The 27,324-nt window shown below is 41.3% G+C and overlaps 1 protein-coding gene across 3 annotated transcripts; it reads left to right on the top strand.

Moving 5' to 3' along the window:
• Positions 1-1,628: 1,628 nt before the first annotated feature.
• Positions 1,629-27,324, top strand: pip4k2aa (phosphatidylinositol-5-phosphate 4-kinase, type II, alpha a). Of its 3 annotated transcripts, none has more exons than XM_085763402.1 (11): positions 1,629-2,720; positions 15,524-15,621; positions 15,789-15,885; positions 17,529-17,681; positions 18,121-18,267; positions 18,762-18,800; positions 22,523-22,639; positions 25,896-26,009; positions 26,334-26,574; positions 26,807-26,910; positions 27,012-27,324. In XM_085763402.1, the coding sequence occupies exons 1-11, from the start codon at positions 2,580-2,582 to the stop codon at positions 27,090-27,092; spliced, it is 1,332 nt and encodes a 443-aa protein (XP_085619528.1). In that variant the 5' UTR covers positions 1,629-2,579; the 3' UTR covers positions 27,093-27,324. The 3 variants fall into 3 exon arrangements, with proteins under 3 accessions (XP_085619528.1, XP_085619529.1, XP_085619530.1); XM_085763403.1 differs by having other exon boundaries at positions 22,523-22,630; XM_085763404.1 differs by lacking the exon at positions 22,523-22,639.

Consider the following 27,324-nt stretch of genomic DNA (forward strand, 5'->3'; position numbering starts at 1 on the left):
GGGGTTTGAAATTTTATTTTGAACCTGTTGTCAAAAAAACATCTGAAGATTCAATAATATGCATATTGACTTGTACACTATTGATTTTAATGTGTGTGTTAGGCTAAGGAAAAAGGGAGTAACACACATAAATAATCATTTGGTAAAGAATAGAATAGAATAGAATAGAATAGAATAGAATAGAATAGAATAGAATAGCCTACCCTTCAACAAAAATGTGGGTGCATGGAGCCTCATGGCTGCATGGTTAAAAAAAAAAAAAGTACAGACAGCATCAGACGAACAATAAATAACAACATTCATAGATGATAATAATTTTTTTTTTTTTTTTAAAGATCATATTGCACTATAGACTGCTGGTTCATCAGTCTGACAGCTGTTCCTGAGTCTGTTTATCTGCATTTTCAAGCTTCTGTATCTCCTACCAGAGGGCAGGAGAGAGAACAGTTTATGACCTGGGTGAGAGCAGTCTTTCATCATTTTTTTGAGCACCACTGAGGCCCCTAGAACTGGAGATGTCGTCCAGAGACAGCAGTAGACAGCCGATGATTTTCTCCGCTGTCTGCAGAGCTTTTCTGTTAGCAGTCGAGACGAGCAGGCAGCATACCACACCAAGATGCAGTAACACAGCGCGCTCTCAACAATGGCATGGTCCAGTCTGTTCCTCCAAAGCTCTCTCAGAAAATGGATTTTCTGCTGAGATTTTTTCAATGCAGCAGCTGCCCAGCTGAGCTCCTTGGAGATGTGCACACCCAAGACCTTGAAGGTGGAGAACCTCTCCATCCTGTCCCCATTGATATGGAGAGGGGCAGGTTCTTCACAGTGTCTTCTCAAGTCCATGATCAGTTCTTGAGTTTTGCAGGTGTTCAGAGACCACGCAGAAAGCTGTGATAGACTGAGATCAGTTTTCTAACCAAGTTTAGGTGCTCGTCAATTTATGTAACCACATTTGCATAAACAGATGGAAATCCTTCATAAATTAAATAAGGGAATAAATCTAAAGGGAATTTGTAGGGCATGCTGTGTCTGTCCTGTGTAGGTCATATAGGAACAGCAACAAGGTAAAAGTGCTGCTGTGTGAAGAATGAGTCATAAAACAAATGAGCTCTATACAGCATCAGCATACTGAAGCCTGCTGCTCTTAGAGAGGCACTGACACAGCAATGTGCCAGTGGAAACAGCACAGTATGCACCAGAAAATCAAATGTCCTCTAAAGACATTACCTCTGGTGGTGTGGGACATTATCACTCTGCTGCCTGGAATGAGCCTGTGATTAATCTCAGCTAAAGCAAGGCAAGGATGGGGGGATGGATGGGGTTGATGTACAGGTTATTCCTCTTATGCATTATTACATGAGCTACAAAATTGGCTATAAGCAAATATCTGCACTTGAAAATGATAGCCATCTAATTATATTTCATATTTTTACACACTGTGAAGACATTTCTTTTATTATTAATCCTGAACGTTTCAAGTGTCAATGAGTTATTCAAATTCAGTCACATAAAACGGCTGAAGTGGGCGATTAAAAAAGCAGAGAGAAGTAGCATAGGCCCGGTGAAGGGAGGAGGGTTGCAGCGAATCAGCACAGCAGACACTGCAAAGCGCAGGCTGTCACCTCCCCTCTGTCGAGCTGTCATTTGACAGCGGCACACATGAACCTCTGTGCTGCAGCAGACAGAGTTGACCACCCGTTGATTTGCACGTTTTTAAATATCTGCCCCCTTCGGCGTTTTTTTTAATTCAAACGAGAGGGCAAGAACATGACAGGATAAACCCCTGTCATCTCTACGGACTGACTGACCACAAACGCGTAGGAGGGGTAGCCGACCGAGCTGCTGTAGCTAATGGTAACGGTTAGCTTGTAGGCTAACGGTAGCTGGCTGGTGAACGGGATCCCGTGTAGCTTTTGTGCCGTCGGTTGGCTAAACGTTACAAAGCCGACGTTAGCTGGTAAGACAGGATCGTTTTGTCAGCTAATTCGGTATTATAAAACGTGTCATTTCAACAAATTGTTTGCAATTGCTACCTTGTAGTTTTTTTTTTACATTTTCACCGGGCTTCTCTTCATTTTTTCCCCCAGTTTTACGGGTTTTTTTAATTTATGCGAAATTTATCGTTGGATGTTTGCTAGCTAGCAAGCTCTGCTATGCTAACGGCTATGCTAACGCCAGCTCAGTGAGACCTCACATCTCACAGCTCCAGGCTGAAAGTCAAGGAAGGAAGAGAGGTGACTTGTGATGTGGGCTGAGGGAAGCGGAGAACTGTTAGGCGAAGGAGAGCAACAGTATTAACTTAAACACATCGCATTTTATATAATATATATATTTTTTGGTTCCCATATCAGTCCTGATAGAGGAAGAAAGGGGCCATATCGCCAGTCAAGTCAAGCTGTGTGGGACGTTGGATGAAGAAAAGAGATTTAGGGGGGCACTTTGATTTGCGAGCTGGGCTAAATGAATAGTATTGGCGTTTGGTGAATCGTGAGCCGCCGGTGGCCACTGTGCCAGCTTTCAAGGGGAAGACACTTGTCTGAGATTATCGCACAGACTGCATTAACCAGTCAGTTTGCTTTAAGATGGCTTCGGCGAGCAGCATTGCCGCATCCATTGCGAGTAAAACGAAGACCAAGAAAAAACACTTCGTGGCTCAGAAAGTGAAGCTCTTCCGTGCCAGCGACCCTCTGCTCAGCGTGCTTATGTGGGGAGTCAACCATTCGGTGAGTCACACACACAATCTAATCCTCACATTATGATTCACAGTTATGTCCTTCTCGTCCCTTTTTTTTCATGTGCCACATTAAACCTCAGCTACTTGCTGTCAGCTGTCAGCCCTTTGTGGTATCGCAAGTTGATTGACAAGTACGAGATGACAGCTGTCCAGCGGTTGGCCACAGTGCTGTCACTATGAAGGTTTGAGTGGCTGCAAGTGTTTTCATGTTTCATGTTTTCTACAGTAAGCTTGCAGTGCAGTTACAACTCCCATGATATTAGTATTGCACTGTGTGTGTGTGTGTGTGTGTGTGTGTGTGTGTGTGTGTGTGTGTGTGTGTGTGTGTGTGTGTGTGTGTGTGTGTGTGTGTGTGTGTGTGTGTGTGTGTGTGTGTGTGTGTGTGTGTGTGTGTGTGAGAGAGAGAGAGAGACAGAGAGAGAGCAGTGAACTCTTCTTTGGCTTCCTGTTGTGTACATGTAGGATAAGCTCCTAGGGCTCTGTGTCATGAGAGAGCAGATCTTCCCATGCAAGACAGCTTATCTCTGCTCTCTGCTCTCTTTCTCTTCCTTTAGTGAATATTTGTTTGTATAATGCTCATATGTTGGAGAGAGAGAGCAAACTTGGCAGGCAGAGGACATGCAAATATTTTTTGCACCAAATCCCAAGTATTAAATCTTTTACAAATGTTTTACACATATGATTAAAACACTTAAAGTGTTGATGCTTGATGAGAAGACTGAGGCTATACAATCCGTGGTTTTTACTTAATATTCATTCATTCTTACATTCTCCTTCATTCTTTACTCTGCTTGTTTCTTTTAAAAAAAGCCAGCCTGTTTACTGAACATTTAATCTGGTGTAGATTGAAGGGAACTGCTTTCCAGTATGTAAACAAATGAGATGAGAAGTAAGTGAGCAGCCGCACTCATTTATGCATTCAGTACAAACTTTTCTATTTATAGGTTTGTATGATATTGTTCCAGTGGGACTCACGTTGTAATGGATGACAACAGTATAGTTTATATAATCCTGAAAAGACTTTTGGCTTTGATATGGAGTGGTGCTATGTGTCCTTGCCTGTTATTCATGTCAGCCTGAGGTTGTCCTCTTGATTTTGTTGCACGTGGAACTGGTCAGTGGACGGTATGACAGAGTACAGCGAGCAGTGGCTGGCTGCCGTAGAAAATTAATTCTGAATTAATTAATCTTTGGACTAGTTTCATAACAGGTGCCACTTGAACATTAATATTTATTAGGTTTTAGGTTAATGGGTCAGATTTAATGGGGTTGACCTATACACTTTGTGAAACTTATAAATAAATGGCCTCTGTAAATGTCACCAAAAGTTTACCTTTTCACCGATTGTGTGCTCTGCCTGACATATTCTTTTTGGTGCGTTTACTCTTGTGTTCATTTTGATGCATCAGTGAAGAGATTATGCCAAACTGCAGCATTTCTTTGCAGAAGAAAGCACTAGCACTATACATCTAGTTTTTTTCTGGACAATGCAAGAGGGATTAGAGAGAATGATTTAATGAAGCGAGGGTCGGTGTAGTGTTGAATGACTAAATGAGAGCACTAAAAAGCATAGACATTTATATGGCTCAGGAGCCTGTGTGTATGTTGTCAGAAAGAATCATTGTTGTGTATTGTCTGAGTAAATCAGGATTATGTACCTTGGAATTTCTGTGTGGCCACTTACCTTAATATAAACTCCTAATCCTAATACTTTGAAATTTTATTTGCATCCCACAGACCATTAATGGGTTACGCAGCTCAGTATTTTAATGAAGATTCATTTTCTGTAGTGGATGGTTGAGTCCGGGGGTGTTTCATACACACAGATACACAGTCCCTCAGGGGTCACTAATGGTCACGATGAAGCATGCAGGTTTGTCAGTTTAAACAGCAACATTTTGGCTTACTGATTAGGTGGCAGTTTGTTATGGATTACACAGCCTCTAGATAGCCTGGTGTATGTGAGGCCAAGACAGCTAAAGATTCAAAGCTGTTATTCTGTATCTAAGCTGTCGTCTGCGGATGGATTACTGTCACCTGGCTGTGGTGTTAAGCTTGCGGGGTAAACTAAGGTACACACAAGTGTCACTTGAAAATGCTTTAGAAGCATGAACATTGTGTATGATCATCAGCCATATTACTAGCAAGACTTTTATCCAAGTAAACACAAAAAATACTTGACTATAGAGACCTGTGAGAATATGTGGGTTTTGTTCCAGAAGTCAAAAACCCCCCTCAAAATCCCAGTGATATTTTGAAACTATGCTAAGAGGTAAAACACAGATTTGGAACAATCATTTCCCGACCATTTCCCATACGCCCTAGATGTTCATGGGCTAAACATCACCACTCGCAACTCTTGAGGCGAGTCCCAGAGCGAGTCAAGGGGTCACAGCCAGCTCAGACATGTCTGTAATAGCAGCAGGACATAGACAGAGCGCTGTGGATGTTTCAAGGCAGCTGACAGTACAACTTAGAAGAGATCACTTCTTTTGTTTTTTTTAATGGACCTGTAGGTCTTTTGCTCTTCACAAAGTAAACATTTTTTTAACGTATTGAAATCACAACAGTTTACGTTTTCTTGAAGCAGATTGTAGTGGGTTCAGATTTGTCTCGACTCGGAGTATCCCTGGAATGCAATTCTTCTTTTTACAGAAGGACTGATAAAATGCTGAATGGTGAGATTGTTGTGAGTGACAGAAGCTAATGACTTTGGCTCACTGTAAACTTACAGATGTGTCATCAGTGTCTTTCAGGACTGACAATGTTTCATTTTGAATCAGCTTAAAACTCAAAGTTTAATTGACTGTTGTCATTTACGTCATACTCCTGTGTTTGTCCCTCGACGTCCATAAACTCCCTCTGTCTCTCTGAACTGTCACAGAGCTGTGGACTAATAAGCAGCTGAGTCTCAACCATAAAAAAAAATCTACACGTTTGGAGAATCTACATGTTCAAACTGTTCTCTTGGATTGCATAACACAAAGCAGAGCTGCCGCCAGCACATTTCCTTCTTATGCCTTAGGCTACCTCCCCTGCTGTTTTTCTCATCACTTAATAAGGTACTCTGTTTCTCATACCACTGGCAACATAAAAATGACATTCCATGCCAGGTCAACAGATTGAGCAACTGTGTTACTGCTGCAGCTTGTAAGGTTACTTAACAGCATGGGATTTTCGAAAGTAACGTTAAGGTATAAATCAAAGGACGCTGCAAAGTAATGAATAAAGCGGCGGAGGCCTAAGGATGCAACCAGACGGCTGAGGCAATAGGCAAACACATGCACACCCCCACAGGAGCTGCAGAATGTAACCTCTACACCTTATATCCACTGTAGCCTGTCAGTCATTTGAACACTCATTGCAATGCTGTTGAAACTGCAGAGAAGAGAGACTATACAGCTAGTTTTTTTCTGGACAATGCAAGAGGGATTAGAGAGAATGATTTAATGAAGCGAGGGTCGGTGTAGTGTTGAATGACTAAACCAGAGCACCAAAAAACATGGAAATAAATGAGACATTTATATGGCTCAGTGTATGTTGTCAGAAGGAATCATTGTTATGTCTGAGTAAATCAGGATTATGTATCTTGGAATTTCTGAGGCCACTTACCTTGAAATAAACTCCTTTGACACTTTATTTAATCTTAATACTTTAAAATTTTATTTGCATCCCACAGACCATAAATGGGGTTACGCAGCTCATGGTTTTATAGAAATGGATTGAAGCCAAAGCTTTAAAAAAAAATTTCACTGGAAATCTCAACTGTAAGTAGCACTGAAGCTTAGAGGGTGCGAAGGCTCAAACTAGAGTCTACAAGATCAGTCTCAAAGTCATCATCATCACAAAAGCATTTCCTCATTCTAAGCCAGCACTGTATTACAATTAAAAAAGATTGAGCTGGTGTCTTCAGGACCTATTGAGTCCACAAATTTTTCCCTTAGTTAGTATAAACCCAAGTTTAACAATGATTTGCCTCTACAGTAAATTCTACCAGAAGTCCTCAGGATTCCCAAATAGGAATATGTCAGTTTGTGTTGTGTATTTGCCACTGTTTGAAAAGCTGCATCATCTCAGCATACTACACCTACTGATTAATCATAGCTATGATTACAGCGGCTGTTGACCTGTTGTCACATCATCAGGTCCTGTCGGTTTGAAGTATTGTGCGGAGTCGTTGATTTCACGATAACTGGCCTAAAGACAGTAAAGTATGGTTCCACTCAATATTTCAGACTATTCATATTATTCAGCAGCGCATGCTGAAGTGTGACTTTGTTGTCAGGTTCAGTTTCCCTCCTTAGCAAACCATTAGGAAATGGAAAATTTTCATCTTCTTCTTTTTTCTACTCTATCTTTCTCTATAGTTTCCAAAATGACTTGGCGTAGGAAAATGTTGTGCAAGTCTAAATTTAAAGTCTTTTCTCCCCATTTTATTTTGGGCTTCTTAAGGTTTTACTTTTAGTTTTTTTTAGAGTGCCTAGATTCCCATGCTTCCATTAAACTCTCCCCTCCCTCCAGGTTCATTCACTATTTTTGTCATAGCTCCTTTTTGTGTTTTTCTGTCTATCTGGCTCACTTTCATTCCCTGCCCATCTCTCTCCCCTTTCTTTGTTCTGTCCTGCCTCTATGTCTGACTCAGAGGAGCTGAGTCTGGTTCTGTGGATTGCATAAGATGGGGTTTCTATAAATATCCACAGGAGTGACCTACAGCTAATATGTGTGATGATTATGGTTGAGGAAAACAGAAAAGCTGGAGCCTTACATCCTGGCACCCTCAGGCAGTGACAGATAGAGGAACTTGTGGAAGCGTCTTGTGGTTTGTTGGTTCGTGTGCGTCACAAAAAAAATCTTTAAATGCAACATTTTCTTTTGTGTTTGGTCATGTGTTAATGCAGTAATGCATAGGCTTGCTTGTGTTTGCGTGATCCTGTTTGTGTGTCCTTCACCATAGTCGCTGCCACGGCACGCCACTTTGCAGAATGTGATGCGACGTGTTGCTGAGTTGCTTGATTCACTCAGCAGGACAGGTCATATATCATAAGCCTGTTTGTTGCACCGTCAGTCCAAAACACTTTATCCTTTAATAGCTGGCCTTTCGCAGCATTTACAATTGACCTGCTGAGCTGTGTATGTGTGTGTGTGTGTGCGTGTGTGTGTGCGCGCGCGCTCAGGCAGACATGCTGTTACTAGAACTATAATTTCTTTTTCCACCTAAGTCATTTGTCATTTGCTGTTTCAACACACACAGGAGTATGTCTGGTGCAAAAGGAATTGCCCCCTGAGGAGATCATTCACACAGTCATTGAGCAACATTTAAACCAATTATACACAGTTGGGGTTTGGTGTAACTGTAGTGTACTTGGAAATATGTGTTTCTTTCCTTCACCACTTGTGTGATTGGCACTGATTAAAATAGACGTGAATGATCTGTTCGTGTCTTCGAATGCTGACGTCTCACAATTCATGGAATGACCATCTTAATCTTTTAATTATGCTGAAGGCGTATTACTCAGGTAGTTGACTGCATTAGCCCTAGGCCCTGTTTCTCTCCCACTGTCTTTGTCACTCTCACTTACACACACACAGGTGCAGCAGCCCATTTACCTGACCACTGTTCCACTTTTCATCATCATCAGTGTGTCCTCATTATGGCTGACCTCTCTTAGCTGTGCACAGGAGGAACGACTAACCCTGACACTGAAGCTGTCAAAGGTGCTCCACAGAATTAGGTCACATACGGTCTGTCACGGTCAAGGCTGATCACTGTGTGTGTTTTAAAGCAGCAGATATACTCACCTTTACTTAGAATTATATAAATATTTCTTTTGGTATTGCTACACCACTTGTGAAATTAGTGAGACATAAAAAGCAAGGTGTTTCCCATAGTGCTGAGGTTTTTTCTTTTAAAATTCATGGCCGGCTTTTTCTGGGTTAAACATCTTGAACAAAGTACTTTTGATAAGTTATTTACGTAGGTGTGATTTATAAGATTTTTCCTAGAGGTTCTACATTTATTGGAGAGAAATTTCCTAGTCTCTACAGTTTTTTTTTTCAACTTGCCATATGTATTCTTTCCTTTTTATGGGCCAATGAATCACCGATACACACCCTGATATCATTGTTGTGCTGTGTTTAGGGCTGTCCTCCTAAAAGGGCTACGACTGTGTTCTTGTACTTGTCTTCAAATGGTTATTGTTAGAGTTGTTTAAAACTAAAAATGGTTCTGGGATTCATAGCCGGTCAGGTAATGATGTAATTGCCTTGTTAAGTGGTCTGTAAAAGGTCAAATCCACACTCAGTACAATCTACTACAGCTATATGTGACCTTTGATGCACACTGGGCAATTATTAAAGGGCGAATGTGCATTTAGCTGGGTGTAACTACACTATATATGATTATCTTTGTGGTGTACAAATGTAATCTGTCATGTTGTGGTCAGGAAGTACAACACACATGGACAAATTGATTAAGGCTCAGCAGTTTTTGTCTTTTGTAGCCAAGCCCTGAAAAGTGGAAGACTATTGATGTTGGAGGTGGCTCATGTAAGTGTATGAGTGTCTTGTTGTTATAAGTGCATGTTGATGAATTCAGGAGGTGTTACTGTGTAGAAATATGCCATAAACAGTTGCAGTGAATTGATTGAGTTCAGCTTGTGCCAGATTACAAAACCACATTCCCGCCTCGTGTATTTACACTCCAACATATTGGTTAATTGCATGATCAGTCAGCCTTGATTACATTTCAATTAGAGCCACTTACACTCTAACATTTTGTAAATAGGCTTAGAGGAAGTGCATGGTAGTGTGCCATTCAGTCTAGGAGCTGCTTCTTTAGAACGCATCCCATTTCCCCCACATGATTGACAGCTTTACACTCTTGAACATTGGCCATGCCGTAAAATGACTCCAGTGGAAAATGTACAGTTTCACATATTGATGTTGTCTCTCTGTGACTGTCACCTGCGACAAGTTTTTCTCACCCACTCTTTCTGTCTTTACACCTCTGATTTGTCATGCTTAAAGGGCAACTTCGGTTTTTTTCAACCTGGGCCCTGTTTTCATATGTTTTTCTGTAGATGTGAGTGATGGATAATATTTTTTTTGAGGTGGCTCCAGTATTGAGCCGGGCAGGCAGCCTGCAGCCCAGCTGATGCTCTTGCATGGGGCAAGTGGCTCCCGTCAAAGTTCGCCGTAAACGAGCATTTTTTTTCAAACTGACAGGCTCAGATAGTTACAATGAATGTCCGACAACATACTAGAAAGGAGAAATTAACGTATTCAGGGTTTTTTCTGGCCAAAATTTGGGTTGAGGCGGCCGCAGGGATACGTATCTCTCCCTCCGGTCAAACGCCCCGTCCTGATCCACATCCACTGCAAGGTAAAGGTGCCGCCAGCTGTAATAGTGTAACATCCGCGTTTTTACAGCTGATTTTAGGATGAAACTCTGAACATAAATAATAAATTACCATGGAGATCTATCCGGGTTAAACAGCCACCTTTGTAGCTGCAGCTCTCCGTCTCCGTCTCCTTCTCTCTCTCTTCACGCTCTGTGCCGGTGGGGTGTGTTTACACTCAGCACCAGGTTTGAACGGAGCGGAGTCTATGAGCCCCAATGAGCCCCGCCCCCGCAGGTACACAAGCAAGCCGCGCATCAACGGCATCTTGCGGTCTGGCCCGGAGCTGAAATCAAACACACCCCTCCTGTTGCGGTCGAGTTGAACCAGTTGAAAACAGCGCCGCTGAGCTTCCATACCGTAGCCTACATTGAGTTTCAATCAAGATTCCAGCGCAGCGGCAGACAATTTCAGCGAGGCCGTGCCGACCACAGGGTCTGGTATGTTGTCGGACACTCATTGTAACTATCTGAGCCTGTCAATTTGAAAAAAATGCCTGTTTATACCGCGAACTTTGACGGGAGCCACTTGCCCCATGTAAGAGTGTTAGCTGGGCTGCAGGCTGCCTGCCGGGCTCAATACTGCAGCCACCTCAATAAAAGTGTTATCCATCACTCACATATACAGAAAAACATAGGAAAACAGGGCCCAGGTTGAAAAAAACCGAAGTTGCCCTTTAAAAAGACAGCACTTTGTCGGATGTTATATTTCTGAATTTGCCCAGACTTGCCAGACACATTTCGATTTAGGCTCCAAACTAAGACGTATAAGGGGGGGAAACGACTCAGCTTTGATTTTATTCTGAAAGAACAAAACAGAACGGTAGGGGAAACACTGGGAGCTTAGAATAGTGTCATAACAACATGAATACTGTTAAATTAATTTGCTCAGCAATTAAGGAGTTTGTTTACAGTGTTCATTTTTATTGTTTTATTACATAGCAGCCATTGGTCAGAAATCCATTCTTCACTGCTCTATAGCAGCAGCTACTGGTGGCTACACAGTGCAACTATTTACTGTATGTAGACTGTTGGGGGACAGAAGAACAGATTTTTTGGAAAACTGACATTAAATCTGGGTGTGAAACTATAAAATTGATCAATACATTGCAAGGTATTGGATCAGTTTATAGAGAATTGATACGTCGCCAACATTTTGAAACACTTCAGATACCAGAATCAGAATTGGGACAACTCCGGTCCGTGCACTTATCCACCTGATGCTGGCGTCCTTTTTTGTCAAACAATAAAAGACATTTTCCTAATAAAATAGCAAAAGTAAATAAAGACTGGATTGGGCAGCGTCTGATGATACAGTTATTGAAGGACTCTTTGGAGTGGGTGGAAATATCTATGATCTTTGACTTTTACTAACAGAGGTACATTTCAAGAGGAACTTGACAGCATTGCGACATCTCAGTAAGTTTTTTTTTTACATGAGGAACATATTGTAGTCGTAGCTTCAAGGTCTGAAACAGAGTCATCAGAAATTCAAAAAGATAAAACAGATGATAGTCGTAGATTTCCTCTTCATTTTCAAATGTCTTCCCCTAGGCTGCACATCCTGATAGCATGCCTGATTAGTCCAGTGCCTCTCCACTCTAATATTTCCATTACCCCTCTATATCTCGCATTTAATGACCCAATCCTTTGTGCCGTTAGATCCAGATTTCTGTACCAAGTGCTATAGGTGTTACAATCCCTGCGCTGTCAACACTATTAGTGGGCTGTCATCTGCTAAGAGCAAGTCATCCATCTGTAATTGTTCAGAGAGATAATGCTGTGCCATGCTGCTGACAGAGCATGCTCTCTTCACCAGCTTCCTGTCCAACGGAGCAACAGCGCACACTTGCTTCACTCTGGGCCGGAAAACCAGTCTTCATCACCATGGAGACAAACAGGAAGCGGTGGTGTGAAATTTGTCTGCAAGTTTGATAGCTCCAGGAAGATAAGCAGATATGCTACTTCTGATTAAACAAAACATAAAAACGTAACCATGCTCAAGATAGAAATTATGACAAGAGCCCCAGCAGATAAAAGAGAAGCACTACACGCTGTATTAATGAGGATTAGGTGCTCAAACGGATGGTCAGGTCAGTGTACTGGATTAGCTGCACCTCTGTGTTGGCACTGGCAATAAATGTTTAGCTGCAGGGCGATAGCACAATGTTCAAAATCAGAGCTCTGCCTTTAGAATAATAATTGTCAAAACCATTATTTATGTAAAATGTAAATCTATTTTCTCCCCTACAGTTTTTAGGCGCACACATCAAACTGCAGACGGAAAAAAACCATTTGCCACCAAAACAGTAGCAACATTAATATAGGTGCAGGAGTAGAGATTGGGGATATTTCAGCCTGATGCAAATTGTATCTTTTATCTAACTGACGTTTATGTCTGCATGCATGCATGCTCATATTTTTTGTTGCTGTGACCTGCATTAACATTCAGCATAGTTACCTCATGATGTGTGTGTTTGTGTGTGTGTGTGCTGGCATTGTCTCTGCCCTTGTGTGAAACACAGCTTTGTTGACGAGGCGACATCTCCCCACTGAGTACCCAGAGTGCATCTGTGCTGCCTTTAGCATCACCATGACGTTGGTGCCTGTCACACCAGGGCACTTAAACATACTTGGATATGACATCTGTGAAGATGGATCATCTGCCTGCTCTGTCTTGCTTATGCCCTTCTTAAAAATATATAGGCTACCGTATTCTGAATGTTTTTTCCATGCCTTCTTCCCTTTTGCGATAGTCTTTATCTTAAAGGTTTCCTTCCTAAAAAAAATTCTCTTCTGTTGTTAATCCCACTTCTGATTCACAGTAATGCTATTTTCTCATCCTCCTTTTGTTTTTTTATCCTTTTCTTTTGACTGCTTTTAGGCAGCGATATATTGTTGCAGCCAAAATAAACATTCTTGAAACGATACTGGACTCAGTGAGTAAATGTTTGTTGCTGAGTTGGTTAAACAAGAAGTTAAAATAGTGAATAAAGGCAGACCTTTGCACATCCCTGGACAAGCTTTTGCCGAGTTCAGCAGGTTGTTTTACACTTGACCAGTCAAGCCAGAAGGTCAGAGTTATTTTAACCGTTGTATTCACTGAATAAAAAAGGGATTAAACAATTCTCTGAAGAGAAGCGTTAACTGGTATAATAGCCGGACCCTGGACGACTATCTACTTGATTGCATAGCCTCTTAAATTAGTAAATGTCAGTGACCCAATCGCTGCTGGAGTTTTAATGTCAAGGATGGCTCAATAGTTCGTAAGACTTCTATTCATGTGAGTGAACTGTTCTGTTATAAATCTGGGACTAGTTCCCCGAACAGTCCATGGTGTAAACTCTCTCCCAGTGGCTGAGTGCCTTTCCATTGTTCTGCTGGCCTGCTCTCATGATTTATGTAGTTTTTGTGCTGTGTTACCGAGGATGGACAGCAGTAGATAAGGAGGCAGGGGAGTAAAAGCACTACAGAAATTATTGTGAAATTAATATTGATTTTCTCCTCCATCACATTGTGGAGATGATGGTGTACTGTGTTGAAAATTGTATCAATTCTGAACTGCTTGGCAGCCTGTAAGTAAAGCAGATTGAACTGGCTCGGTTTTAAAAGCACAAACAATTAAACACACTCAATACCCAAGAGCTGGCAGTGAGTAGCCCTTATGTTGGCAGAAAAGTGGTTCACTGACTCTCCTATCACATAAATAGACATGCCAGACTCAACCAATGTAAAACATGAGCTGGTATATGCTGGCTGTAAAGACTGTGAACAAGTGCTATAGTGCAATATGTTTACATTGGCCCAAAACAAAATATATTCATCCTGTTGTTGCATCATTTTGTTATTCATAGTTTGGTTAATATGGCCTGTCTTACAAAGCACCCTTCTTAATGGCCACCTGAAGCATACCAAATGCCTTCATGGGTCAGTCATGCTGAGGACAATCTCTACACACCATCTGCTGTAACACTTCTGCAGTATTACAGGGATATAGACAATCCCCAACGGCAAGAAGAAATATGGGCGACCTCTTCAAACGCAGCAGCTGAAATAGCGATATGACACCAGCTCTTCTTTGTCTGCACAATCGTACCTGTGAGCAATGTAGAAAACATACATGTGGGACTGCAGTGTAGAGAGAGGCACACGCTTTATTTGAATATTTGAGTTTATTCAGTGCACCTAGATTACAAGTGTGATTGGTGGAATGACAGGCTATTAATAGATTTAAGCAACCTGCCAGCAGCCCTGCCTCGTGCCAGCAATAAATACGCAAGCACACACACACACACACACACACACACACATACACACACACCCTTCATATGCGTATCAAGCTGTGCCTGAGTCATAACAAATGTCAGGTCTATGTATTGCAGCAATGTGATGCATGGCCAACTCCGAATGGAAACTCCTGCAATGTACCTTATGTGTTTGAAGCCCCACTGTTTATGCATTGTTCACGGCTTATTCAAGCCTCCAGTAATGTAGCATTTTGTTGACGGGTTATCACAGCCATGAGTGTGCAAGCATATCTCACCTCAGTTGTTTGTCGCATCCTGTCTTTAGCTGCACTTTTAAAACACCTCGAAGCTTCAGCCGCTTCATCACTTGCCTTTCCTCTACAGTCAGTTACCCTTCTACCTTGAAGGCTGCGTCATCTTAAAAAGCTAATCTGTAAACTGCTGCTAAAGATTTGTACTAAGTAATAACCTGGACCGGAACTCTTGACCTGAATTGTAAATTAATCCTGATAACAGATTGATGTAATTTGGGAACTAAAACTCAGTTATCTAAAATGCTTCATGGGCAAAATTGACAGTAGTGATGGGGCTAACCTTTGTACAGCAAGGTGGTGAAGTTTAGCATCCAGCCGGAGCCCGCATGCAGAAACATGCACCGTATTGTGTTGGATAGTATTGCATTGTGAAAAAGGTTGCATGAGTTGAGCTGTGAAGCGCACAGATAGCATGTGGTTGATATTTGCAGAATCCCTGTGTTGACATTTTTGAGAGGTTCGAATAACATCTTGTAGAGGTTAATAAAAAAGAAACCTGGTATTCTGCATTTTAATTGAAGTGGCAGTGTCCAGTCATGTTTTCAAAGCTTCACCACCAGGTTTGCATCAGACGCTGTGCTCTCCAGATTAAGTTAATGTTATGTGTTTTTTTTCTTCTCACCGATATTCAGATTACGTTCGTCAGCAGGGATGATCTTTGGCAGTGCTTTGTCTCTATTGCTTCAGTGATCTATTCAATTTTTCCAAGGATGTTAGTTCTCAAACCTTTAGCATGACTAATGTGATGTGATTTTTCTGACATGTTTTAGACTGATTTGTCATCCTAGATAAATCACTGATCTCTGCTTTTTTTGTTTTGTTTTTTTCTGCCCAGATAAATGAATTAAGCCATGTTCAGATTCCCATCATGCTCATGCCAGATGACTTCAAAGCCTATTCTAAGATCAAAGTGGACAACCACCTCTTCAACAAGTAAGGTCTTTTGATTATATTTTATAATTATGGTTTTTCACCAAACGCGTGGCATCATATTAAATGTTTTTTCTTTGTGAATTCTTGAAATAATTTTTTGATACTCACGGCATCCCTGAAAAATATGTAACTTCTATTGGCTGATTTTTGTGTCTGTTTGCGCACAGGGAGAACATGCCCAGCCATTTCAAGTTCAAGGAGTACTGCCCTCTGGTGTTTCGAAACCTCAGAGAGAGGTTTGGCATCGACGATCAGGACTTCTTGGTATGAAAAGATAGTGTCACAAATGACAAGTCCAGCAACATTATTCTCATTTATGGATCAAATTCCTACATTTGGGCATATTTTTTTTGTACAACTTGATTTGTGTGGACCGCCACTCGAGAATGCCAGCTACTATAGACAGCCACACAATTTATAGGCAGTACAGTACCAAATAAAAACAGCCAGCTCATACTGGAAGCAAACTCCTGTAACCGTTCCAAAATAAACGGGATCACAGTCTTAACTAGGAAAGTGTTGCTCTATTGCTCTTTTTCCTTTCCCTCTTTTGTTTCAGCCCACTCCGTGTCTGCCTTTATTTTCCACTCTTTCCTAGTAAATCCCCATTCCCAGTGCAGGCAGTGAGTTGGCAGCATTTGGAGGTCATTGTGTCCCAGCTCAGTGCAGCTGTCCTTCTCACATGTTTACGTTGGGGTTCGGATGGCTGCAGTGAGTGGGCAGTCAGGGGTGTTAAGACACCGGCCAGTGCGAAGGAATGTTGCGACATTCTCATCATTAAACTACTTTATTACACAAGGCACTAGTCATACTGTGATCAAATGGTTTACTGGTTTGTCAGGTTTTTTCCTTTTTGACCTTGCTCTTAAACTAGCCTATTGGCAGTATTTCTAATTGCACTGGTAATATTCCTTATTATAGCCAATGGGTATCACCAGCTGCAAAGCTGCTCTTTTGATGAGCTGCAGCAGCAATCATTAGTTTTAATGAGCAGTGCGAGCAGTATTAAATTAAGTTTTGCCTGGGTAACAGAAGTGCAAACAGATTAAACTTTCCCCCCACATTATAATAAATGCATGATGGGGAAAATGACCAACTAAAACAAAAACATTGGGATTACTTTGAAAGCTTTTCATCTATGCCAGCCTCAGGCAAAGGGCCTCTTAAACATTTTCAGCCTGTGATACAAACCAGTTCAGTGTTCCACCAGGACCTGGACTATAGGTGGACTTCTTTGTGTTTATGATTTCAAGAACCCCCAAGAACAAGACTGCAATGATTTCTTGGGTCTAAACACAAAAAAGAAATGCTGACTGTTTTAGCAGGTATCCCAACATTTAGTTGTAACTTTGCTGATGCTAAGGGTTGAAGAGGAGAGAGGGAACTAAGGGCAGAGGACATCGGGAATTCTTGGAGAATGAGGCATTGAGCCAGGGGTGTTGGATCATGTTACTTTTGAGCTCCAAAGTCTGGACAGCAGCTGTTTGTGTCTGTGTGTAGCTTTGGACAGGCAGCAGGCGTAGGGGTCAGAATCCCATATGTTTAGAGTGAAGGCTGGGAGCTGGTCAGATGCAGAGAAGGCAGAGCTAGAGAATGGTATATGGTGAGCTTCATTCAGTTGCACTGAAAGAAAAACTCCAAGCATTCAAGTAAATGAGAAGATTCAACAGCTATGTAAACACAAGAGGTCAATATAGATTTGACTTTTTAATATTTTCTATATTTAGTGAGATGAACAAAGTAAGCAATGAAGACATTATCTTAGTTTTTTGAAGCGAACTGCAGATAAACCCATGAGCAAGGACTGTCAAAAAGCAAGGAAGACAAACTGCTGATATGTCAGTGTTTACATCCTGATGAATATAGTTATTATTTCCTTTTTTTGTCTTTGCTCTTTGTGTTTGCAGAACTCCCTGACACGTAGTGCTCCCTTGAACAGCGAGGCCCAAGGACGGAGCGGGGCCCGCTTCCACACTTCTTACGACAAACGCTACGTTATCAAGACCATCAGCAGCGAGGATGTGGCCGAAATGCATAACATTTTAAAGAAATACCATCAGGTGATAACAGCCTTCAATCTTGCAGTAATATATATAAATTCAGGCCATGATTCTTCTATTAAATAAGCTCTCAAAACCATGTGTCTTTAATAACTTCAATGTGAGTTAGAAACAGAAAAGACTGCATTAACACATAAGTCAAGCACTTTTCACAGCTTTTTGGCCGGTGGCATCTTGTCCACTTAAATGATGCAATTTTACCACTTTTGTTGTACATATTGATTTTGGGTAAGGGAGAAAGTGTGAGCCCTGGTGGCTCCCCTGGTAGACATCATACCATTAAGGCTTTCCTGCCTGACTCTCACTAAACAATAAATCATTGTGTTTTTCCAAACTTATTTCTATTTCTTTTCTTATCTGCCCTCTGTTGCAGACAGTTATCACCTGTTGTGACTATAAAAGGGTAATAAACTGATATCCCTTGCTCTCTCTTTGGTAGTTCATTGTGGAGTGCCATGGCAACACACTCCTGCCTCAGTTTCTGGGGATGTACCGGCTCACCGTGGATGGAGATGAAACCTACATGATTGTTACACGCAACGTCTTCTCCCACCGCCTTTCTGTCTACAAAAAATATGATCTCAAGGTAAAAGGGTAGGTGGGGAGGCCAGCAAGAAAAAAGTAGAATCAAGGAAAGGAAAAGTCATCAGATAGAGTAGGAACATGTGGAAAAATTATGTTTAATTAGAACATAAGTCTCCTTTCAAATCAAAGTGAATTTGACTTTTTTTGTTTTTCCTTCAAGAAATCAAGAAGGCCTGTTTGTAGTTTGAATAAGTAAATCATATACAGAATGAGGTTTGGTTGCATTTTTAACATAACAGACATTAGCCATTGCGTAATAGATGTTGTAAAAAAAAGTTTAGAGTGTCAGGCTGACAGGTAGCTGTTTCAGACAGAGTGAAGCCACTGCACCTTGCATGCCTCGCTAGGTGAGCCTCTGTGTTCAGGCATGCATAAGGGTTATGAGTATCTGCAGGAATGAGTGTAAGAAGAGTGGAGAAAAAAAGACTAAAGCAAGACTTTCCAGTGCTTCTAGTTACAATTGGGTTTCCTTTCTTGTTTTTGTTTTTTTTCCAGGGTTCCACTGTGGCAAGAGAGGCCAGTGATAAGGAGAAGGTACAGACGCCTGTCGTGAGCCGTGATCCCCTGTTATATACGCAAGTTAAAACTTCAGCAGTCAGACCTTCTAATATATGCTTTAAACATACAATAATAATATGATAATGACAATAATGATTATACTGGTATAATGATTAAATAATAACATAATAAAACCAGACTTAGAATTTAAATGTGTATCAGCTAACACAACAACAGTTAGAGACATGCCATAAATGTACAAACAAATCAAATGAAACAAGACAGTCCACAACATCAGCATGATGATTTTAAAACATCTCTGGAATATTTAAGGCATTCACTCCTCTTGCGACTTAGAACTGATGCATAATAAGTGTATTGGTCCATGTCAATAACAATCAACTTTTTTTGCGCTAAGTGAAGCCATCTCCACACAAAACAAGAAAATCCGTTACCGTAAATAACATCCTAATTATTTTTGTATTAATCCTCACACAGCTTACTAGAAAACTATTTTTGCCCGTTTAAAGAGACCACTGTCCTTTTGGTGCGTCAGGGCGCATGCTGCTGAAACGACAGCTGGTTCTGATGACAATGGAAGTCGGAGTAATGTGTGGATTGAACAGATGGGCACTCTAGCACCGCTGACATCCTGATACTGATGTCATTTTTGTATAAAGAATCAGGGCAGTTAAAAAGCGCTCAGGAACTAGGGAACATTGTTTTACAAGTACACTAAACATGAATTAAATTTCAGGTCATTTAAACACTTGATGTAATGTCCTAAAACTGAGTCAGTTATTCAGCTAGAACCCAATGTCCATTAAAAGCCATGTGGACACTTAAAGAATGAGAGAGAGAACAATCTGTGTTTCCAGTGGTTTCAATAACCAACACAGCTTTAAAACTATTCAAGATTTACTGTCATCGCCCAAATGACCCAACTAACACAATTCTGGTGTCTGCTTTTGATTCCCTTTGGGTGGGGATGACAGTAGCATATCCATCTCCTTCAGTTAGCACCTACTTCATCACCTCATTCCCTTCTAGCCCCTGCACGCTCTTTGTGTTTCTTTAATTTGCTTCATCCCTTCTAACCTCGCTTCTGCTGTTCCATCAGTTCCCCTGCTTGCGGTCTGTGTGTGAAAGATTGAGAGTCGGTTGTGCGTTTGTGTGAGTGTCGGGTTTGGAGTTTAATTCAATCAGATGTTGTCTTTTGATTTAGAGTAGTCCTGCGCTCGATGTGTGTTGTGTATACCTGTATATCTGACTGGGTGTAGCACGTGTGTATGTCCGTATGTGCGTGAGCAGTATGTGCGAGGTTTAAGATTTTGTGTGTTTGATAGTGATGTGATGAGATGTTGTTTGTCGTGAGAGACCAGCTGTTTTGAGTTTGTGGCTCTTGGGCAGAGTCAAATGTAAGTTGTGTCACTCAAACTGTGAATGACCTTATGGTTCACTTTGCTTTCTGTTGTTGTATCAGCTAAGAATTGAAATAGATATTTTGGCAGATACAGACAGTATATTTTTAGATAAATGCTTTGACCTTCTGTGTGATGAAAGTTGCTGACAGCATCCTTGGACGCTCTGACTTCGAAGTACTGTTCTTTTGACCTGTAAGCTCTGCGTTATTGGAAGAGGATGGCTGTACAAAGTGATTTTTTTTCATTGCATGTCTCCACATATCACGCTGCAAAGGGTTGACTGACCATGAAAAAGTTATAGGAGTGTTCCACAGTTTTGACCCAGAGGGGTTTGAACTTTCCACCAGGTTTTACAGGGGCTTAACCGCGTGGCACCGTGCAATCAGGCATGGCAGACTTGAGGGAATCTCCTAACTAAATATAGCCCACTGTAAATGGAAGAAGAGACAAAACATTATTGGGTTTAAACGCGATGAGTGGAAGAACAAAGTAGCTGAGAGCCGACTATGTCACTTGTTTTTATCTGCAGCTACAGGATAAATTTCCCAAGCTAACAACATACATGAAGATGCTAACAAACTACTACCACTCTTAACTCAGAAATTATTACAAGTTTTTTATTATGTAAGTCTGTCGTTATTTTATTTTTAATGAAATGCGGCTATTAAGCATGGCTCAGTAATCGCCACAACAGAAGAAGCCTTTACTGTTATACATGCATGCAGGATGCAAAATACAGTAAATGATCTCACAAATACATCTGAATGTGCACATACATTCACACCTGACTTAAAACAGCTCTTAGAAACACAACAAGGCTCAGACATTAAAGCCAAGGCTCTGACTAGAAACATGCTGGTATCTCCACATGAATCATGCCTTCACGTAGAGATGTGCTTAGATTAACCTGCAGTTACAATCTATAAATGCTCGATGACTATGAATGAATGAAGTTCAGTTTGTGATTATTACACTATCACTCGTGTGAACACTCACACACACTGCAGCTGGTCAGTGAATTATTAAGGAGGTGCATCAAGAGGAAAATAATGTCTTCTGTTCAGATGGTACAATGTGTATGTGTGTGTGTGTATACAAATTGCTCCACACACACAAACAACAAGCATGGCAGGGTTCTCTCCTGACTGCATGACCGTCTCCCTTTCATGCATGCATCTGCATGGTATATAATGTTGTTCTGCATCTTTTTTGAAGTTACATTATTTCTAACACATTCCAATGTGTATGAACACCAACCCCCATTCTGTTGCACATTGTAAACATGTTCTTTTCTACCCACATATACATGTATTTTTCTTTTAATAAAGTAAATTTAGCAGTTCTCGTAGCTGCTGTCCCAAGGTTTGGGTAAATAAACGACAATAATTGGCTTACTGTTTAGCATTTTACCCAGCAATGATCAGTCCATGACCCATTTACAACACTGACCCACAATTTAGCAAACACCTGATTTTGCGGTGATTTTGCGTTCGCAGTGTTTTATTTTATTTTTTCCGTGACCTGGAAAATATAGAGGTTGTGTTTCTATGTTTTCATATAGCTACTGGTCTTGGTTTGTGAGGTCTCTCCTGTGTCTCCTATAGGTCTCTGCTCAGTAGCGTTCTGCTACAGTTGTTTGTTGTTTTTGTTTATGCTCCTCTCTCTCCTCACACCAGCGCCGGCTGGTCTCTCCGTTGAGGGCACATGGCTTTAATGTGTCGGTATGACTGAATGTGAAGTGCTTTGATATTTTATTAGAAGTCCCTCTCCCAGCATTGGTAGCTCGTAGAAATAGTTCCACACCTGAATTAGATGTTTGGCAGAAAACAGGTTCATGCCGATTAGTCTCCTTGCTCTGCTTAGTTCTACCGTAGCTCCTAGTCTCCACCGAGTAGCCTTATCAGGCTGTTTCCTCGCCCTACCAGTCTTAGTACAAGAGCAGACAGACCAGAGTCATGCATAGATTACAAGTCTTAAATTTATTTTTGAGTCACAATTTTTTGGGACAGGGTCTAAAATCTTGGCTCAGGGAAACTGTATAAAAACTGTATAAAAAAGATTTCATTTATTTACATTATCATTGAACAACCTTGAACTTTGCAGCCCATTGTAAAGTCATCTGAGAACTAAACATCTAAAACTTCAGACTGGTCATACGGATCTTTCGCGTTGATGCCCTTTCCAACCCTCTACCAATTTGGGAAAAAAAAACAATTGTGTTGTTACATTTTAAACACTTTGCCTTTACTTCCAACTTCCTTCCTCCCTTCCTCTCTCCTTTCTTCTCTCCTCTCCTCTTCCCCCACCGTCCCTCCCTCGCTCCCCCTTTTCTAGCAGCCGCCCCAACCAGAGGATGTGCCCCCGCGGCCCAAATCTGGTAACGTTCAGCAAAGGCTGCAAACACTGCGGATTGCCACGCGCTTTTACTGCGCCATGAAACACGTAAGAGATGTAAGGAACCAGGGCTCATATACCAGGCATGATCTATTAAACCAATCTTATTTTACTGTTATTTTATTTGTACGGCCGAGCATTTTCGTTTTCTCGTCTTCTCCAAGCTGATACACGGTTCTTTCAAGACCATATTTTTCACTATTTCCATCCATCTACAGTCACCTTTTGCTCAGCTTGTCAGCCAGTTCGGTTTTAGTTTGCCAGACAGTCCATTTCTGCTCCCACCATTCACTCAACAGCACCTACATGTATGTGAAACACTGGAGAGCAAGAAGTGAAAGAGTAAGGCGGTGGTTTTAATGAGAGGGGCACAGAAAACAAAAAAAAAGTATCAAGAACGAAAGATGGAAAGAGGAAATGGTTACTCTGCTAGAAAGATTATTCATGTCAGAGGAAGAATGTTTTAGTTTGTTGGTTAAAAATGAGAACTAACCACACAAAATGAGACATTTCCACAGGATAAATTGATAAGGAAAAGACATCAACCAACCTTCTAAGCCAGCGAAAAATAGTTGCCGAAGAGTTCAAGGCAAGATTAAATAATAGGCTGTGATGAAAAGAAGCAGTATTTAAAAAGAAATATAGTGCAGAAATGATTTCCTGGCTCTGTCCTGCACACTGCTGCACTTTGTTTTGTAAGTGGGTGAGCAGGTGCCTTAGGACATTATTTGAAAGCTAGTCTAAGAGATGATTCAGGTTTGTTTGTGGAGGGAGCAGGGCTCTAACTCAGTTTTTTTTTTACTTTAGAATATCCACAGCCTTTAAAGATGCATATTTGCATCCTTAAGTGAGTAAAGAATATACCTGTGTTTGCAGTTTGTTGCTGATTTTTGGAAACGTTGCCTGTGGTTCCCAAAACTATAAGCCAAAACTCAACACAGTGGCTTTAGATACACTGCCTTTAATGCAGAGGTAGCAACAGTTAGGTCGTTATAGAGAGCTTCTTAAAGCACATCTGATTATGCTTTCTTTATATTTGCCAAAACAAAAGAGCAAACTGTACCTGTACACACCCAAATCTGATCTACACAGTGTGTGTTCACATTTAACAGTCCTAAATAAACACATGAAGTGCTTGGTTCATGTTGCCATGCCTACATGGTTGATTTCACTGACCCAGTGGTGGATGTTAATCTGCACCCAGCAGCATCAGGAGAAACATACAGTAACAGGACACAATGGTCTTGTAACATTGCAATGTTATCAAAGCAGAAAGGCACAGCTTTGTTCCTCTGAGATAAAAAAAAAAAAAAGAAAAGATGTCAACATTGTCAAAGGTCAAGAACCATTTTTCAAACCAGCTCATGGGAGACAAGAAACAAAAGAAAAGAAACGAGATTCACTTTCTAAACAGGGCAGGTCAATCCTCTGTCACATGCCTTTGTAAGGCTTGTCAACAACCCACTCTGTCTTTCTGCCTCTAATACAAATTTCTGTTCTCTTGCTTACTACCTAAATATAGTGTGCCACTCAAGAGTCAGGCACATTTCATCGCAGTCAGTCTAATGGAGAAAATCAGTACCAGGCGAACAACAAATGGAGTCCTATGCATGGCTGGAAGAAAATACAAGACCTAATGAACGACTATTATGTGGAGATGAAAAACAGTTGAAAATGGATTTGTAGAAAGATGGATGAATGTGTACGAGCTGAGGTGGCAGCTTAGGTGACAGGCCTGTTCCCGTGCTTCCAGGTTATGTTCACTCTTCGCGGTCAGCCTTACTTTGCGTCCTCCATTTACTTTTTATGTCGCATCTATATTCAGTCTAAGCAAGTTGTTCATCCCATACTTATTGCAAATTGGAGGTCTATGTCTGTATATATATATGCTCAAATCGATCGTCCCTTTCTGTGACATGTATTCCTGTGTCCATGTGTAAAGGTGTTCTGTATGTGTATGTACTGTATGTGTGTCAGTGTGTGTTGTCCAAGCTCATTCTAGTCTTATCAAGTGCTGTTATGTGTCGCTGCTCTTCTCCTGCTGCCATAGAACCACTGTAGTAGCTAAACTGCTGCTGCTGCCCTGTTACCTCATTTCCTGCTCTCTTCTGTTTTTTTCTCAGTGACTCAGAACTAGGCTCTTTTCACCCCTCACATAACACCTCTTCCCCCTACAGGCTGCCGGCAGATTTGCAGCCTGGTTTAGAAGACGGTTAATCCCAGTAGATAGACACTTAAATAGGAAACTGCTTCATTCTGGTTGTAGGCTGAATAGTGGGAATCCTTCAGAGAGATACACTGGCTTTACGGAGCAATGAGACATAGTTTATATTAGCTTCAAACAGTCTGGTTCCCGAAAAGCATCTTAGATGAGCGATGTCAGTATGATTTGTCAAAAGGAAAATATACTATATTATGAAAATGATAAAAATGGATGCTTTTCGGTGTCCAGCCGAGTGCTAATAAAGATGTTTCATGGCTTTGAGTTGGATAGCTTTTTTTTATCAGACAGTGTATGGATCTACCAGATGCATTCCTAATGCAAAAATCTCACAAAAATGCTGAGTGCCCTGTGTTTCAAGGTACTGAGACGTGATAAAAGTTCACTATAAATAATATGGAAAATATGAGAATCGGTGCATCAGATGGATCTGTGCCCTGCTGTCAGCATGCTGCATGTACTGTTTTCTACAGTCAAATCATTTAGCTTGAAAAGAGGTCAGCCGTGGTTTGGACAGACTGCCTGGACTTTGTTGGCCGACTGATTTTACCAGTAATATATGTTGTATTTTGGCTGCATCAGACAGGCTTATCGAACAAACCACAGGCTCAAGACCTCGTTATGTGAGTGGGCTTTTTCAACATGCAGGATTGTCTCGTCAGGAAGATGCATTTAAGCACAACGTCGTTGATATGACTCATTCCTAGTATCAAAATTAATCTTTGTCATCATGCATTTTGAAATACCCACTGACTTCCTACAGTTGAACAAGGTGGCTGTATGCTATCTTATAGTCCTCCTGTAATAATATGTACAGTATTTAAAAATGTTAATGTTTATTCTGGGGAAAAAAGGATGAAGAACGCTGATGCTAGTGTTTCTGCTTTATCTCAAATATTTCAACCAATATTTAAATGTATTTAAGAATTTAAACTCTGAGATTGGATGAACTGATATTTGTTCAAATTGACACTTGATTTAAGCACCAGAATTCTGACACATTTTTGCCCAGGAGGTCCACTGCTGAACAGCTTAGTCTTGTGGTTTTGACTGTTTTTCATTTGATCGCTAATCTCCACTACTAATGGGCAGGCCAAGGAGCTGCCCACCTACAAGGACAATGACTTCATCAATGACGGGCAGAAGATCTACATTAACGAGGAGAACAAGAAAATGTTCCTGGAGAAACTCAGGAAAGATGTGGAGGTACGTCGCAGAAATTAAATCAATGTGTATGTGTTTCCTGCAAGCTCAGTGTGAACACTATTAAAAATGTTTAGGTGAACTTGCTTAGCTTCACAATTTACCTTGATGTCAGTGGCTTTGAATGCATTTGATGTATCAACAAGCAAGATAGATCTGTTTCTAAATTTGCAGCTGTAAAGTCCACCCATCATACAGTGTAATCTCTTTTGGTCGATGCATTTCCTCTTTCTCTTTTCATCTTTCCATCTTTCCCTCCACTCTTCTCTATTCTTTGCTGTTTATTCTCCTCCCATCTTCATACATGCTTTTCCTCCCTGCCTTCAGTTCCTGGCCCAGCTGAAGCTCATGGACTACAGTCTGCTGGTGGGGATCCACGACGTGGAGCGATCCGAGCAGGAGGAGGTGGAGAGCGAGGATAATGAGGCTGAGGAGGAGGGGGAGAGCGACGGAGGGGGCATTGGGACGCCCCCCGACAGCCCCAGCAACACCCTAGACAGCAACAAGCCTCTGTCACCTGGAGAGTTTGATCCTGCCATCGACGTCTACGCCATCAAAAGCAATGAAAGTGAGTAGCCAACTGCTTTTCAGGCTTATTGTATTGTGTTTAACAGTTAGATTATAAATACAGTTCTCAGAGCTCCCCCTACTGGATGTTGTTCCTCTGTTTGTCAAATTGTCAAATCTGCTGCAGTCAAAAGTCTCTGAGGATTTTGTTTGTCATAATCAACTGTAGCTGGTTTTTTTTGTTTTGTTTTTTTAAATATATAGATTTTCATTGACTTTATTTTAAACTTCAGGTGCTCCCAGGAAGGAAGTTTACTTCATGGCCGTCATAGACATCCTGCAGCACTATGATGCCAAGAAGAAAGCTGCTCATGCTGCCAAGACTGTCAAACATGGGGTGTGTAGCCGCTTTGGGAGAACTGCGTCTGTTTGAAGAATCACGACACACTGTGGACAGAATATCCTCTAAATGTCATTTGTCTCTGTGTCCCCCTGCAGGCTGGAGCAGAGATCTCCACGGTGAACCCAGAGCAGTACTCTAAGAGGTTTTATGATTTCATCACCACTATCCTGTCATAGCCTCCAGGAGGAACAGGGGGCACAGAGGCACATGGGGAAAGGGAGGGGCAAGTGGGGAGTGGGGCGGAGAAGAAAAGTGACGGAGAGACAAACCATCGAGAGGCTGAATTAATAAGGTGCTGTGATGGCTTTGTATCACTCTCCCTCATCCATTTTCCTCATTCCTCCCCGTTTTTTTCTCTCTCTCTCTTTCTCAGTGGGGTGCCATGCTCTGCAGCTAAAACAAACATCA

This window comes from Trachurus japonicus, chromosome 20 (genome assembly GCF_045865225.1).
Source record: "Trachurus japonicus isolate A0001 chromosome 20, Traja_1.0".
Taxonomy (NCBI): Eukaryota; Metazoa; Chordata; class Actinopteri; order Carangiformes; family Carangidae; genus Trachurus; species Trachurus japonicus.

Coding starts and splice junctions, on each gene's coding strand:
- pip4k2aa (XM_085763402.1), top strand. CDS start 2,580: ATGGCTTCGGCGAGCAGCATTGCCGCATCCATTGCGAGTAAAACGAAG. Junction 2,721..15,523: donor TGTGGGGAGTCAACCATTCG/GTGAGTCACACA, acceptor TTTTCTGCCCAG/ATAAATGAATTAAGCCATGT. Junction 26,010..26,333: donor AACTCAGGAAAGATGTGGAG/GTACGTCGCAGA, acceptor CCCTGCCTTCAG/TTCCTGGCCCAGCTGAAGCT.